Source organism: Pinus tabuliformis, chromosome 2_2 (assembly GCF_031772625.1).
Source record: "Pinus tabuliformis cultivar Carrire ecotype Pingquan chromosome 2_2, CPIR1, whole genome shotgun sequence".
Taxonomy (NCBI): Eukaryota; Viridiplantae; Streptophyta; class Pinopsida; order Pinales; family Pinaceae; genus Pinus; species Pinus tabuliformis.
Window position 1 is genome coordinate 1,189,060,767 of NC_142300.1, and position 17,321 is coordinate 1,189,078,087.

The 17,321-nt window shown below is 45.5% G+C and overlaps 1 protein-coding gene across 3 annotated transcripts in view; it reads right to left on the reverse strand.

Moving 5' to 3' along the window:
- Positions 1-240: 240 nt before the first annotated feature.
- LOC149197749 (3-oxo-Delta(4,5)-steroid 5-beta-reductase-like) overlaps positions 241-17,321 on the reverse strand; it is a 57,426-nt gene continuing 40,345 nt past the window's right edge. The window contains exons 1-3 of one of the 3 annotated variants that reach the window (XM_089405944.1): positions 3,005-3,079; positions 2,748-2,808; positions 241-1,880 (exon numbers count right to left, since the gene is read on the reverse strand). In XM_089405944.1, the coding sequence (XP_089262070.1) occupies positions 726-1,880; positions 2,748-2,792 (1,200 nt within the window). In that variant the 5' untranslated portion in view covers positions 2,793-2,808; positions 3,005-3,079 and the 3' untranslated portion in view covers positions 241-725. Of the gene's footprint in view, positions 1,881-2,747; positions 2,826-3,004; positions 3,080-17,321 lie in introns of those variants that run through there. The other 2 variants (XM_089405942.1, XM_089405943.1) reach the window with 2 other exon arrangements.

The following is a 17,321-nucleotide window of genomic DNA, read 5'->3' on the forward strand; positions in this document are numbered from 1 at the left end:
AAGTTTAACAACTATAACTTGGATTTACCAGATTTTCTCTAAATATAACTGGAACTTCCATATCTTTTCAGGCAATTCCTCCCCCTAATTAAACTACAGCAAAAGTGAATATCAAGAACTAAGTTTGCAGAAACATTTCCCATTTAAAAGCTAAAGCCATTTGCAATATGGACTGCAAATCTCTGAGTAGATCATTTTACCAATTATGACTATTGCATCTGGTACTCTTAAGAAATGTAATACACAGAGACCAAGAATGATCTAGGCTGAGTTGATATCTTGAACAGTAGGCTGAGTTGATATTTCAAAGCAACACAATCGCTGCGTTTGATCACAATTTATGTTTACATAATCATCTGGATGTGATCTACAACATCATTAAAGTTGCAGAGAAGTATTATGAATGTCTACATTACATCATAAAACAGGGAAGAAACTCAGGCTTTTGTTGAAAGTCAGAACTATTTCCACCCGGGAATTGCTTTATTGAAAGAAATTCTTGTCTGGAGTTCCAGCTCTTTATTTGAGTCCATTGCAAAATCACACATCAAGCAAATTTTCAAAACCCTAATTTCACTAATTATACACATCCCACTAGAACTATGCTTTAAATGAACATTCAGAATATAACATAAGCATCCTGAATCACAAAACCAAGCTCTAAGTGAACTGGTAAAGTAACTCCTCCACTTGGTTTTAATTGGAGACATAAATATGGATCAAGTTTAAGGAACAACATCAGATGCCTTCATTTTGTCGATCCAATGTGCCAGAGAAGTTTCTGTATTTCGAAACCCAAAGAAACCATACTCTTTACTTTTATTCATGCTATGTACCATTTCCCGGCTACGATTTAATATAGCATCTGCAAACCACCAGTTTCCCACTTCTCCAATCTTTGTTGGGTGGAGATTATTTTCTCTGACAATTGCATCCCAGACTGGACCTTTGTCTTTCATAACCTCAACCAGTCTAAAGCCTTCACCCTCGTATGGTGATGGCTCTAGACCAAATTTTTCTGCTATGATACCCCAAAGGCGTTTCCATTTAAGCACATCTCCATTAGTACAATTAAAAGCCTGGTTCTTGGCATAAAGGTCTGTGGCAGCCCAAATTTCTTGCTCTGCAATCAAATCTGCATCAGATATATCCATAAGCTGTTCCCATCCAATTGTGTTGCCTGGGAATTTGAAGGGCAGCCCCTCATGTTTGCAGATGGCAGCATAAACACAGAGTGTGCATACAGCATTCATTAAGCTCCAAGGAGAGAAGCCAAATATGATTGTGGGGCGGTGAATGGACCATGTTAATCCTTCTTTCTTTTTGGCAGCCTCAAAAACAATATCCTCCAGTGTGTAATAAAAATTGGGCACAGGTAACCTAGGAAGCTCTTCATGATAAGGTGGCTCGTGCTGCTGAAAATTGCGATTCCTGGCCACTGCATCAGATGGACCCAAGTAGCTTTTTGCCCCAGTCTGAAGACAGATGTGCTGGAAATTCTCTGCATTGGGCACGAGTGCATCTAACACATTTCTCAACATTCTTCCATTGTCCTCACAATTCTGCTCCTCTGTTTTCCTGCTCACCCAAACAACCCAGAAAAGATGGGTGACATCCTTCAATGGTGAAATCTTTTCCAAAGTGAGTTCTCTCTCCAAAACATCACATTGAATGTATTCAACTGGAGTATCTAGCGACCAATCTGGCTTCGGCCTCCTAGCAACTCCATAAATTTTCCAAGGTCCACCGGGAGTGTCAGGCAAAGGCAAGATTTCTGCCAAGCTATTGCCCACGATTCCTGTTACCCCTATAACCAGTGCCACTCGTGGTTGTTTCCCCAATTTCTTTTCAGAACATTCACCTTTGGTTTCAAATTTTCTCTGCATTGAAATAGGTAAGAGTTACCAAAAATGCAAGTGCAGCCATACAATATAATGAAGGAACAGTGCAATCCCCAATGCAGCAAAGTAGCCCACCTAAACACCGAAAGTTGCTAAGCTCGTGTGCAAACTCTGAAGCTCAAGACACCTTTTCCAAATTCTAATATTTAATAAATGTGCCATTTGTGTGGACTAGGGAGAAAAGGATAAACAAAACATATACATTTTCATTGCAATTTAGAAATGGATATCAAAATAAACCTTAAGGTAATGTCCATTTTAAATACATCCTAGTACACTTAAAATTAAATTTCAATCACTACCCTCTGCAGTTAAACGAGATTCCAATCACAACCATTTTTTTTCACAAAAGAAAAGTCAAACAATATCGGTATTGGGCGGTGATTGAGATCGGGTTAAAAAATAAATTAATTAATTAACTTACTATCACACAAATTACTAAATTAAAAAAAATCAAATAATTTAAACAAATTTAATATTTAGTAATAGAGAAAATTGCAAAATAAAACATTAGTTTTTAACAAAAGCTAATCAGTATGCTCTAAAACTGTGTTTGTTGGGTAAAAAACATATTTTTTTGTTGAGATGTAAAAAATAAGTTAAAAGTTAAAGACCTCAAAATATTTGGCAAAGATGAAAGCTTGCTTTTATAACTTACCAGCCAATAATTATAATAGGGTGATCTTTTTAAATAACAATGATAAATCAACATGCAATTCCAACAGAGTTATGATAAAGTCAAAACAAAAAAATACATATAAACTGAAATAGATATAGGTTAACACGAGAGATGGCCAAGTGAACATACATATAAACTGAAATAGAATTAGGTTAACAGCCACATACCCCGCCATGGCCAAGGGAACCTGCCTGCCTGGAATACCAGCTCATTGTTACACGCTACACACTATGCCAAACACCAATCTGCGAAATCAGACATCAAAGCGAAGTTCCATAATACATTACTTCATTAAATCTTGCCCACCAAACTCATTCTGGCATCTATAGGTCATGTTAGTGGAGTCTGAACCAATCAATGTAAAACAGTGAACCAATTCTGAAATTTCCACGTTATCACAATGAGCATAATGAGATACGATTACCAGAAGAATTTAGCGTTGTGGTTCAGAAATGAAGGCAGCTGCGCAGAGATTCCTGTTGGATTTCTGCAACAAATAAGGGATCTTCACTTATTTGTAGACCAGTGACGAGGATTTATAAGCATTTCTACGCGTTAGGGACGACTTAGTTGCCAAGTCTAGATGCTACGGACACTCTCTAGATTCCTCGTTTTGTTTTCAGGGTTGACACCCACATATTTTGTTCGAGATGCTCTGCATGTTGGGTTCATAAAGTGATTACCAAGTCTAATTTTCATGTGCAATTAACTTATTCACTGTACTGCACTTTACTTATTATACTTGTGACTCTTAGGATATAAATAAAGTATTCAATTTTTCATTGAGTTGTTATTAGTTTTTTTGCTAAAAAAAATTTAAAATCTATCCACAGTTTAACATTATTAAATTAAATTTATTAGTTTTAAATAAAATTTATTTTTATTTATCTCAAATATGATTGGTTGAAATGTCTCCCCTCTTATTGTGTAATCATGACAATAATTGACTTTTGTGTACTCTATTATTAATTACTATGTACAATAAATATAAATAATTTGAAAAATAACATTATATATTAATTACTATGTCCCATAAACACAAATGGTTTGTAATTAAATTCAAAAATTGCATTTTCTCATTGGTGTAAAGTATTGAAAACTCTCATTATATCAATCTATACTCTAATGACATGCCATGTGTACTATAATATGAGCATTATATAAAAAAATTGTCATCTTTAATATTAAATAAATAATTATTAACTTGTTATCATTTTCTTCTATGTCAATTATATATATATATATATATATATATATATATATATATATATATATAACCTTTATCTACCCAAAAAGTGTTTAATTTAATTATATTAAAAAATTAATAAAAAAAAAGTTAAACGAGTATTCATATAACTCATTTTACCGGCCTCGAGTATGCCGTAAAACTGCTTATGCTTGGCTAAGAGCTCATCTTCCTCGGACGTAAAGAAATAGGCTAACGGCCCAAGACCTAGAGGCATCTAGCAGGAGTGATAGCCTGCTCCCTTACGGACCACGAGTGGGTTATTACAGGTGGCGTGGTTTTCCTTGATAACAGTGATGCGTCAAACCGACATTCGCGGATAGCAGCGAGAGATGGTTGTCCTGACTGTTGGTTTGACAACTGAGTTTAATAGGTTTTTCCACCTTCAAAAAAAAAAAAACTACAAAACTCATTTTACAATTTTATTATTGTTTGGAGAACATACAACATGACATGGTATTAAAATATTTTATTAAACTAAGCTGCAGGGAATGCAAGCTATGCGGCCTTGTTGATTACTAAATCTAATTTCCATCTCCATTTGTATGGATTTAATGTTTTAACATGAACACCTACCAATACATTGAATATCAACTCAAAGAAAAAAATGTCCATTTGTATGGATGTTGTTGGAGAGGTAAATCCCCTCTACGGATGGAGGCGATCCCTACTAGCCCAGCAAGGGTCTAGCAACAATCACACAATGCTGCTACGCATGTTCCTAGTTACAATTAAACAAGAGGTAAAGAGCACCTACTTGGATCCCTGCGCTGTCGTTTGACGAAGAGATTTTGCCTTCGCTCCTCCGCTTCGGCTGGTCACAATCCTCCGCGATCTCCGCGAATAGATACCTGCACACACGAAGGGGAAACAAACACAAGCGTAAAATCTAGTAAAAGCAACCATACATCAGTCAGAAAAGATGTAATTCACATTTAACCATTGCATAGACAAATGAGAATGGAACGATAATAGCAGTCATCTATTATTAATCAAAATAGAGAAGAGTACAACCAAATGTTCTGACGTCGGTAACCTTCTCAGGAGGGGCCAGTCAGCATGTATCTCAAGCATTCACCTTTGAGGATGATTCTCCCAAGACAAACAACTCTCTCTCTCACACAAATAACACAAAACAACCTTCCCTAAGCAATCAATCACTTCCACACCTAGCACACCACACCTATAGCAGCAATCTGAGCACTACAAGCTCTGTACAATCCAAGCTATTCCAAGCTAAGTCTAACTAGCTACTCATGGTAATGGTGGAAGTTTATATAGGAGAAGGAGTCTCCTAAAAGGGTGGAAGGATGAGCTTATCTTTGAGGGAAATGGTTGCAAAAGGTCGAACAGTCATGCCATAGAAAGGAGTCGATATTCACAAAGCTAACAACCAAGCCTGGAGTTATCTGGAAGGCTGGTTGTTTGAACGAATTCGCCCAAACTGGATCAGCGCGGATAATGAGGAAACTGTCGCGCTGTCGGCGCATCTCAATAACTGGGACAGTCATGTCAGCGCGGAAGCACACGGTAAAGGCGCGATGTTCACCAGCGCGGGAAAGGGATGTTCTTCCGCGCTGGCAGCGCACGGAATACACTATGAAGCGCCAGTCATCGCGGGTATTTTTAAAACAGACGCGCTGATGCATAAAACTTTTGGAAAAATGGGTTTCTGGGCTAGTTCAGAAGACATGAAGCTTAGTGATTGACACAGCAGGGTGGCTGACAGGAAGGCAGTGACAAATTACTGCGTAACAGATGCCCCCTAAAGCATGAAGACCGAGAGAGTGGGAGGGGTGAAATGCTTTACAACACACGCCGAACTGGAAAACCACCAGGAAGGACCAAAACATCTCTGATAATCAAGTACATGCAGTCGAGGCATGGGCGCAGCCATCCAAAAGACATGCGAAAAGGTCTGTGGAATGGACGCAGCCACCCAGCTAAAGAGACCATAATAATGATAAGGTATGGTCGCAGCCATCCATGAAGACTCAGGTATGGGCACAGCCATCCATCAATGAGTCATGTAATGATCATCCACAAAATCGCAACCTGGACCATAACAGACAGGGATCCAGGGTCTTGCGCTCCGTCCCGATCCGAACAAAGTACAAGTTCAAGCATGTGAATATATGAGTCGAAGTCGAACATGCATGAACATCGTCTGATTACCAGTCAATGGTGAAAACTGTTAACAGACGCGAGAGGTACCACCAATAATGACAATGGCCCTCAAGGTACTATAGGTACAATCCGCGGTATGTGAATCAATGAGCTGGTGTCGAACATCCACGGAATCATCCGATCGGAGGCCAATGATGAAAACCTCTCGTCGAACACGAAGAACCTGCCATTGAGGCATGCAGGCTCTAAGGCACCTGAAGGGAGTCTCTAAGTCGCCTTCCCGGATAATGAGCTGAAGTCGACAGGAAGTGACCTTGATCGAAGGTGGGCCATAATGTTTCCCACATCATCGACGCGAGACAGAGGACAAATGATTTGTGTGAGATAGCAGATGAGGTTGTATTATTACAGAAGTCAACTTCTCTTAAACATATCGGCGGCACTGTGGCGGGCTTGGCAGTATTTGACATCAAATGAGTAAGGGTCATGGTGACAGGGCAATAAGCAGATGAGAGGTCAAATAGGATAACCCAAACCCACGGAGGCCAGTGAAAGATAAGATGGGATGGTCCCACCCAGACACGAAGCAGAAGAGTGCCATGTTCAAGAGCGACATACTGCCGACACGACTACGATTACAGTTCCATTTTCCCCACCATTTCTGGCAGGTACCCCGATTATTTTTGGATGACAAGCTTGACGGGGATAGCATATGCTTGAGGAGCGTCATTTCGACAATACCCGATGTCATCAAATGTTTAACGAGCCTGACAAAGGAAAAACTCGGCGTCTTTTCTTGTTTAGAGAGCCTGAAAAGACAGCAAAAAGAAGACTCCAGGGGGGGTCCTTTTTCGTACAGTTGTGTCTCTCGAGCCCGAAAAAGTATAAAACTATGCTCGAAAGAACCGCCCGGTCATTACGACCGAGGAGTACTTTTCGTGAATAGTGCTTTTGACCCGAAAAAGTAAAAAAGCGGTCGGAAACACGTCATTTTAGGGCCTATAACGAGTGTGAAACGACAAACACCCGGCAATCTTTTTAAGTTACACGGTCCGAAAAAGAGCTTAAAATGACCGCCTCCCGTTCCTTTTAACGAGCTGAAAGGAGGCTCGGCTATCTTCTCTTGTTTAATGTCGGAAAAGAGCTTAAAGACGACATGTTCGGGGACCATATGAACGGAGGACCGTCATGACCAAGTTGGTTTATCTGAACCTGCACAGAAGCACTACCCGCATAAATCCATTCGATATGTGTAAAAACATATTAAAACATGTATTTAACAAACTCAGGGCTAAAACTATGGTTAAAAATGGCAAAAACCCAAAAATATGGCAAGTTTATGAGTTTTTACTATAAATAGAGGGGGGTAAGAAGTCATTTTTACCATTTTACTATTCTGGAACGTGAAGGACGTGGAGAAGCTAGAAAGTTGACGAAGTGATTTCCAGCTCGTACGGACACTATTTCTCGAACCGCTTCCTCCAGGTAGGTTCTCGTTCCCTTGCCCTGCATTCTGGTCGTTTTTGGTAGGATTTTAACGGTTAAATTTGCCCAATTGGGTGAATTTTTGGTGCATGGATGCGCCCTCGGTCAGCGCGGATATCCCACGCGGGTCCGCGCTGACCGAATTAGAACAAAACGTGGCCAACTTCGGGTCAGCGCGGAAAACCCGTGTTCTTCCGCGCTGACCTCGAAAATTAACAAAGGGCTGCCGCGGCCAGCGCGTCTGTTTTTAAAACAGCCGCGCTGGCGCGGAAAAATTATTTTGTTTCAAAATGGACGTAAAATTTCCAATGCTAGCGCTTCTAATTGGTTTCTATGGCTTGTGCAGGACACCATGGCTTTCCAATGGCAGGAAAGAGTGCACGATGTGGAAGATATAGCTGCTTGGGGGAATGTGGATTGCTGCAATGCCATGCGGGCTTGCGGTTTTATGAAATTTTTTCTCACACCTCGCCTAAGAGCTCAGCATGATCTTCTCGAGCTACTGATCAGGGCATGGAACCCGGTGGATATGAAATTCACTATCCGGGGTCAGGATATCGAGTTTGACCACATGGATATCTTCTTTTTGACTGGGTTGTCACGCCGGGGTGAGCGGCCCATCATAGAGGGACAGCGACCTAGCGGCGGCACGCTAGATGATCTGATGGCTCGGGTATGTCCGGAGGCTGAGAAAGCGCGAAGTGGGAAAGTAGCAATCCCCACAGTGGGAAACATAGTGCTTCGCACCGTCCTGTTTATGGTGACCCGGGCAGCGGGTAGCATGGCCAACCACGAGGCTTCCAAGACTCATCTCCTGCGAGCTCTCGATTGCCTCGAGCCTACAGTGTTTGATTGGTGCACAGCAGTGACCAATAACATGAAGAGGCAGTTGAGCAACTGTCGTCGCGGGGAGACAAAGCAGTTCGGCTACGGGTCCATCTTAGTCCCGCTCATTCTAGAGCGAGTGCCAGCCATGCGGCTACAGACGATGGCTGTGGATGCTCCCAGGGATCCTCGGGAGACGAGGGCCTCACGATGGGCTCGAATCATGCCACGCGGAGGTGGCGGCCGGCCACATAGCTGGGGAGCATTTTTCCGAGACTGGCTGGATCAGCAGGAGATCTTTGTGGAGGACTGGCCATATGCGGGCATGGATTTCCGCAATGACCCTGATCTGGCACTGCCCCCAGGTGAACAGTGGGATGATGCAGGTATAACCTCTTGGCTTTTGAATTTTTTAAATGTTTTTGGATTTTTAATGTACATGTCTTAATAAATGTCATGGTATGCAGATGTGGGGCCCACTAGACCGATTGGCCTGGCTGCCACGGCACGGAGAGAGGGACAGGGAGCTGGAGCCTTGGCCCTAGTCCCTCTAGGGGTTGACACGTCAGCGGCTGTGATCCGCAACCTTGAGGGGTTGCTGGAGGGGGTGCCTGACTACCAGGGGGTCGAGGAGGTCCCCATAGAGCATCAGATCCATACAGTGGGGGTGCAACCCAGGGTGCACCGCCTTCTGAGGCGGGTGGCACGAGCGGCTGTGTACTACAGAGAGCATCATCCAGCCGAATAGTCGCCTAGGCTTTATTTCCACTGTCATTTTGAGACTCATGACTCAGACATACTGATTTTTGGACATATACACTTATTTTTGAGCGCCTTAGTGCGCCACACGATATATATATATATATACATACCGGTTTTTGGATGGATCATTGTTACATGTGATGATGTTTTGTTTATGTTATGCAATTGTTCAGTACAATTGTGATCTTATGTATGAATTTGCATGACACATGACCCATGATTTTTATGTTTTTTAATGCAAGCTTAAAAGCACTCATATGCAAACTATGCTTGAAATGATTTATTTACATATGCTTTACTCTATTATGCTTTCTATGTCTTCTTGTATGATGTTATCTGTTTCGCAAATGTCTATCTAACACATGATTTGCCAATGCATCAGTCAACGTGTTTAGTCGTCTCGGAATATGCTGATATGTAATATAATCGAAATTCCGTTCCAACAATCTTGCACGTAGGTACAACCTTAGTATGCGTTGGTCTCTGACGGAATATCGCCCGTTAAGTTGATGGACGACCAACTGGGAGTCCAGGTTCACTACCAATTCTCGGATGCCGAGGTCAACCGCTTCGGCAAGTAATTCAATTACAGCGCTGTATTCAGCAACGTTGTTAGTGGTACGACCTAGGCAGACACCCTGAAGGTCTACCAATTCTCCATGAGGATCGTAGATCACCCACGCCGCAGATGACAAATTGCAAGTACTACGGCAGGCGCCATCAGCGAAACCAACATAAGGTGCACTAGACATCTGCGCAAGAAGAAGAAAACACAATAAGAGGCAAACACGCTTTCATACCAAGGCAAAAACGAAAACATGCACAACACACAAAACACACGTATATACAAAGTGAATGCGCGAAGTTATGCATAATATTTCTTCAGATACAGCCCGTTGCGGGGCTTGTCCAGAGGATTTCCTTCATAATCAATCAACTCATATGCGCCCTTTTGTAAAACTCTTTTCACGATGTAGGGACCTAACCACATGGATTTGAGTTTTCCTGCCCCCAGCTTATCCTTAGCTTGATCGTAGAGCAGTACTAAATCTCCCTCAACAAAGGAACGAGGATGAATATTCTGATCGAAGTGAGCTTTGACTCTCTTCTTCTGTGCTTCGATAGCCAGAGAAGCCAAACGACGAGTCTCGTCTAACCGTTCTAAGTAAAGAAGCCGTTCCTCCACCGGAGTGGTGTTGGGAAGCAACTCGACAGCTAATTTTAATGAAGGAATCTCGCATTCGACGGGAAGGGTAGCCTCCAGTCCGTAAACTAACTGAAATGGGGTAAAACCGGTGGCATCCTTCACTGAAGTCCGGTAGGCCCACAAGGCTGGGAAAAGCATAAGGTGCCAATTAGACTTGTGCGTATTGACGGTGCGTTGAAGCATGGTGATCAAAACTTTGTTCACGGCCTCGACTTGACCGTTGGATTGCGGATAGTATGGTGTCGAACTATCTTGGCGCAAGCCTAGTTGGGTTGTCAGCTCCGTCATCATATGATTTCGGAAATGCTTTCCATGATCTGTAACAATAGCCTGAGGGACTCTGAAACGAGTGATAATATGATTGAATAAAAACTGCGCCGCGGTGTAACCGTCTTCGTTTAATGTAGGCATTGCTTCGGCCCACTTGGTGAAATAGTCCACAGCAACGATAATGTACCCATGCCCCCCGGCCGAACGAGGGTTACAGGACGTATAATCGATGCCCCATTTTGCAAATGGACCTACGGTTACGATAGGGTGCAGTGGTGCAGCAGGTGCACGCATCTTCCGGTGGTAAACCTGGCATTCGTGACATGCACGTACAGCAAGGATGCAATCCTTGAAGATAGAAGGCCAGAAATAACCAGCGCGGAGGATCTTCTGAGTGGTAGCATATCCGGACATATGGCCGCCACAAGCGCCGGAGTGGCAGTCATTCAAAACTCGCTCAGCCTCCTCAAGGGTTAAGCATCGGCGAAGAACAAAATCGACGCCGAGGCGGTACAGGGTATCGCCCAAAATGCGGTATGGTTGAGCTTGGTGACGAATCCGTCGTCGAGCCTCTTTCGATGTATTGGGACGAAACGAGGACGTTTGTAAATATATGATAATGTCCCCGTACCATGGGTCGAGAGTGCTGATGAGAAATAGCGTTTCATCCGGAATATGTTCCTCTGAACGAGATGGTGTAGACTGAGATGGTAAGGAGCAGAGTAGTTTGGCGAAGACCAGTGATTTCTTGGACTTGGCTGCAGTGAATTCCAAGTCAAACTCTTGGAGGATTACGATCCACTTTGAGTATTTGCCCCCCAGCAACTGACGTGACAAAATATAGGTCATGGGGTTGCAATCAGAGATCACGGTCGTCGTGCGCAACAGGATGTAATGACGGAAACGTTGGACGGCACAGACAGCTGCCAATGCCAACTTCTCGACGTATGCATAGCGAGTTTCCGTATCCAGAAGGTTGCGGCTAAGATAATATACAACATGCTCGGTGCCATCATCGTCGTCTTGCACTAAAACCATGCCGATGGTGGTATCGGCGGCGGCCAAGTAAAGGGTGTAGTCACGGTGGTAATTTGGAGGTCTTAGGAGCGGAGCTGAGACCAGAAGGTCTTTAAGACGCTCAAAATATTGCTGAGCGATAGCGTCCCAGCGAAAGGGCGTGTCTCGCTTCAATAATCGCGTGAAACCCTTAGCCACCTCGGCATAATTTGGGATGAATCGTCTGAGAAAATTGGCTTTCCCCTGCAAGCTCTGTAACTGCTGTAGGGAGGCAGGGGGAGGAAGATTCAAAATGGCCTCAACTTTAAGGGGATCCAAGCGGATGCCTTCCCGGGAGACGATAAACCCGAGCAGTCGGCCAGATTCTACGCAGAAGACACACTTATGCGGATTGAGTCGAATACAGTAGTGTCGACAGCGGAGAAAAATTTCGCGTAAATGAGATGGATGGTCTTGACGTTTAGCTGAATGAGCTGGTAGGTCATCCAGGTAAGGCTGTACGATGTGTCGGATATCATGAAAAGCATACGACATCGCACGCTGGAAAGTGGCACCGGCATTTTTGAGACCGAAAGGTAGCTTCTTGTAAGCGAAGGTGCCCCAAGGACAAATGAAAGCAGTCTTGTGCTGGTCTGCGGGGGCTATGTTGATCTGGTTGTAACCAGAGAAGCCGTCCATAAATGAATAAATTTCGCTTCCTGCGCAATCGTCGATAAGCTGATCAATAAAAGGCGTAGGAAAGTTATCTTTTGGACAAGCGCGATTGATGTCGCGATAATCAACACAAACCCGAATAGTACCCTGTTTTTTATTCACAGGGACTATGTTCGAGACCCATTCCGTGAGAGGAATGGCATAGATGAAACCAGCTCGAAGAAGCTTTTCAACTTCGGCCTTGATGGCTGCAGCCTTTCGAGGGTGCACTGGGCGTAAACGCTGACGAACAGGCTTAGCGCCGGGATAAGTAGGGATTTCGTGCTCCACGATACTGGGGTCAATGCCGGGCATTTCCTCGTAAGACCATGCGAAAACGTCACGAAATTCACGAAATAAATCAGTGTAAAGTTGAATTTCCTCAGGAGTGCATGTGACTCCAATATGAATATTTTCGACCACCCCCGTTTTGACAGAGATGTCGATAGCCAGAGTTTGCGTAATGTTACCCATGTTTCCTTCCGAAGACACTTGATACAACTGAACAGGCGTTTGGAGAGGGATAGATGGGACACGTGAGGCAAACTGCTCGAGACATGCGGCCATTTCTGAATGAGGAGGGAGAAACGAAGAGCGATGGTGGTAATCTGACCAAGGGAGCTCCTCGGGAGACATAGTCTCAATGATAGCCTCGTCGGAGGGAAATGATTCCTTCAGGGGATCCGAAGTGGCCTCTCCTCCCATCCAAGGGAAGTGGTCATATGAATCGGGAACGCTGCTTGAAGAAGCAGGTTCAGGAGGTGGAGCCGATGCAGCGACTATCTCGATGTAGTTGAGCTCGGCGGGACTCAACGGCATCATCTCGCCCCAAGAGTCTTCCTGATTCAAGGGAGGGAGAACCCATGGATCGGAACGTACTGTGATCATGTTAATGGAGGCGAGATTCGGAGGTGGGAGGGGAAAGACTCCCATTAGAGAGGGATATTTAAACAATCCAGCACCCACACTCACTAGTGATTTGGAGGTATGCTCTATGAATGGCACATTCCCGTCAGAAGAGGAAGCGAAAAAGGACAGCTGGTCCACAGTGACGATTTTCCCTTGGTGAGGAAAGCGAACGACACGGAACAAAGAGGAAGCCACGGCCTGCATGGCATACGTCCAACTTCGTCCAAGGAGGAGGTTGTAAGTGAGATTAGCGTCAACGACTTCAACCTCGACCTCTACCGTTTTCCCTTCTAAAGAGATAGGCAATCGCGGGAGGATACCATATGGACGAGATTCTCTTCCATCGAAAGCCTCTAGGGTGGTTGGAGACTGGCTCAGAGCAGGAGAACCAATAGCTTTCCAACAAGCAACCGACATAATGCAGGTTGAGGCACCTTCATCAATGACCGTACGATGAATCGTTTTGCCGTTGATGAGAACCTGTATAAGGAAGGCCACCTGGTGAGGCAATCTCGGCGTGAAACCTTCGAGATCAAAAGAGATTAAATCCGAATCTGCCGGGTCTATGCCACCAATCGCTGATAGCAGGGACTTCCTCTGAGAGGGGCAGCTCTGGAGGACTTCTAATGCGGACATAGCAGACGGAGCCTGCGCTAAGTCCTCGACAATGCTATAATGCTGTGCAGCACGAGCATTGGGATTATAAGATGACTTCCTGAGTACACCTTTGGGAGGGGGTCGGGGGATCGTCTCAGTGCTGGGCCTTTCGATGTGAAGGGGACCAGAACTAGACGGAGGAGCGCTGGAGGGAACTTCCGGCTCCTTCCCGGCTGAAGATGGATAATCTTTCGCTCGAGTTGTAACATGGATGGGGATGGTTCCAGCCATGAACACCTGAGAACCGAACGAGGAAGAGGATTGAGAAGGATCTGCCACCTGATGCGTCTGCTGGGACGGGAAAGGCTCTTTAAGCACAGCAGGGGACCCCGGAGCACCTTTCAAAAGCCGACTAACCTCGGACCGCCTGGGGCAATCTTTGGTGTAGTGATCCTCTTCGCAAATGAGACAAGGATACTTAGGCTTTCGTTTGGCTCCTTCCTCGGAGGGAGGTTTAGGAGGGTTCTGCTTAGGCTGTCCAGATTTATCTTTGGCCTTCCCTTTCTTTTTTCCTTTTGAGGATTTGTCTGCCGCGGTGGACTGAACGGCATTTACCTCGGAGGTATTCCCAGGAATGGATTGGCTCTGAGAAGCATTCTCGCTAGATGCATTTGGTTTCTGCTTCCCAGAATTCGCGGCCGATTTCTTAGATGGTGAATTTACGGAACCGATAACTCCATCAACAGAAGGCTTTGGTGGAGCTTTGGGTTGTCCGTGTCTCGGGGCATCTGGCAAATACTCATACAAGGTACCTGACTGAGAATACACTAAATCCAGGTACTGAGCTCGCGCGATTGCTTGCTCCTCAGTTACACACGCCCCCATTGCGATATCTTTGGCAATTTTAGGGACAAAGGACGTGGTAAACCAGTCGGTCAGGAGTTGATCAGGGATCCAAAATTTAATCAAACGACGACGCCTTCTCCATTCATGTATATGATCGGAGATGTGCGTTGCCGTATCCTATTTTAGAGACGTGAGAAGATGGGTCCCAGTCTCGTACCGAATGGGTAACTGAAAATGAGTTAAAAAGGCCATAGCCAACGAGTTAAAATCAGAAAACATGTCGCGATTGAGTTCGATGTACCATTTAGCAGCTGAACCAGTGAGGGTCCTTTGGAAGAGGCGAAGTCGGATAGAATCATCAAGCCATGAGTTAGATGAGCACCAAAGGTGATAAGTCATTACATGGGCCTGAGGATCCTCTCCGGCTTTGCCGTCGAACTTTGGACAGTCACCTGGTATCTTGGTTGGAACCGGTGGCCAATATGGATTATGCAAAATAGGGTCGTTTGTTAACTTGGACACATCAGGTAGTTCCAACGTTGCCAGAAATGGTAGCTGCGGGTTGAAAGACATCTGTGGCTGCGGATTCGAGGCGACATTAGGGTTCCACCCAGATTGGGGTTGCCCCCACGAACTTTGTCCAGACGGGCCCGGCCCAAAAGGACCTGACGCGTAGGAATTTTGTCCCGACGGACCTGGTCCAAAAGGACCTGGCGCATAGGGAGTTTGTCCGTAGGAGTTTTGTCCGTATGGATTTTGGCCATATGCGGACGGCTGTCCCTGTGTCTGCCCCCCAGCTCCCCAAGTATTAGCAGCTTGCCCGACAGGTTGACCATATTGATAATTTTGATAAGGAGTGGCCTGTGGTTGCTGATAATTTTGATAAGGAGCATACTGATTTTGCCCCTGGGGTGGCTGGTAGCCAGATGACTGCTGGGTCCCATACGGAGCCTGGTAGGCAGGCTGCGTTTGGTATGGAGGTTGATAACCTGTTTGAGTTTGAGGCCCAGAGTAATGTCCTTGAACCGGCTGGGGTTGAACCATATGTCCCGAAGGTTGACTTGGTCGGATTCGAGATGGACCTGGTTGGCCAGCAGGGTAGCCTTGCTGGGCGCCAGGTTGTCCATGTGCCACCAAGGGTTGTCTTTGTGGAACGGATGGTCGAATCGGCTGGATAGCTGGTTGACGCCGAGGTTGGCCAGCTTGTCCAGTTTGACGATGAGGGTGGACACCGGGTTGATTTGGCTGTATAGACGGTTGGCCCGTTTGTCCCCCAGTGTGACCAAATTGAGAAGAGGGCTGGGCTTGCTGCATGGCAGGCTGCCCTCCTTGGTGTAAGGGCTGAGCAGAGGGTTGGCCTTGCTGTATAGCAGGTTGCCCCCCTTGCCCAGAAAGATTTGTGATTTGAGGGGTGGGTTGGCCCTGTTGAACATAGGGTTGTCCACCCTGCCCAGGGAATTGACCAGACTGGGCGGTAGGTTGGCCCTGTTGTACATAGGGTTGTCCACCCTGCCCAAGAGGATACCCTTGCTGGACTGCTGGTTGATTTGGAGGATTGTAAACTGAGCCAGTTTGTCCAGAGGGGTACCCTTGCTGGAAACCGAGTTGGCCTTGTTGAAAAGGTTGCTCCGGTTGTCCAGTGGGTTGATTTTGATATGCATACGGCGGACCTCCAATGCCCATGGGTTGTTCCTGGTAAGGTTGACCTTGTGGGCCCCCAGATTGTCCTGGGTCAGGCAGGCCGTAAAGTGGTTGCCCCTGGGGGGTTTGCCCGTAGAACGGCTGGCCTTGATTGGGTGGTCCTATGGGCTGCCTGGGAGGATCCCGGTTCCCTTTGAACATATGAGTAGCGTGATCGTACGTGACATTCAAGGGTTCCTCGTTTTCTTCGAAAGGGCGATGAGGAAGGCCTGAGATGCTTTCAAGGAACTCACCATTTTCATCATAGAAAAAGAAGGGACCTTCGTAATCCGGGTCCGTTATGGGTTCTCCATAAGCATCATATGGCCCTGATCCTGGAATTCCGCCAACAAAGGAACCAACTTGAGGGATTTCAGACGAGGAAACCGGTACAGCACTAACGACCGGAGTCAAACGTGCTACACAGACAGTAGGTTGAGTGGGAACTGAGGTGACGGGCGTGTTAAGCCCTGATGTAAGGGGTGTACTAAGGGGCTGCGAAACAAAAGGCCCAGTGGAAGCAGCAAGACTAGGATCCCATATAGTCGTAGAAGTTGTTCTAGCGGCATACCTATCCCTCACTGATTGGTATCGCGGAGGGAGGGGAGAGGAAGCCGGGATCGGGGTCTCGATGTCTGTGACCACGGGCGTCTCACCGGTGCTAGAAGCTGCCTCATCCATGTGGGAAGAAGACATTGGAGACGACATACCGAGAGGGGTACGAGGGGTACGGGGGGTATAATCGGGCTCCCAAATAGGATTCCAATCCTCTATGTAATCTTCGTCGCCTGGGGCACGTACGTTGATAGGCCGGATACTCGGAACAATGGGAAGAGTACCGCTTACAACTGGTACCTCTGGAGCAACAGAGGACGGAGAACCTTGATCGCTTGGACCGGGAGTTGATGGGTCAGCCAGGATGACCAGACCCCTTAGAAAACCTAAAGGAAACTAACGATAAAACCCTACTCAAAACTATCGCACACAAGACCTAAAATGGGTGATGTTATCGTGGCCAAATTAATTTTAAGACACAAGAACCAAACTTGACCTTTTCATATTTCAGGAGTCGAGAAA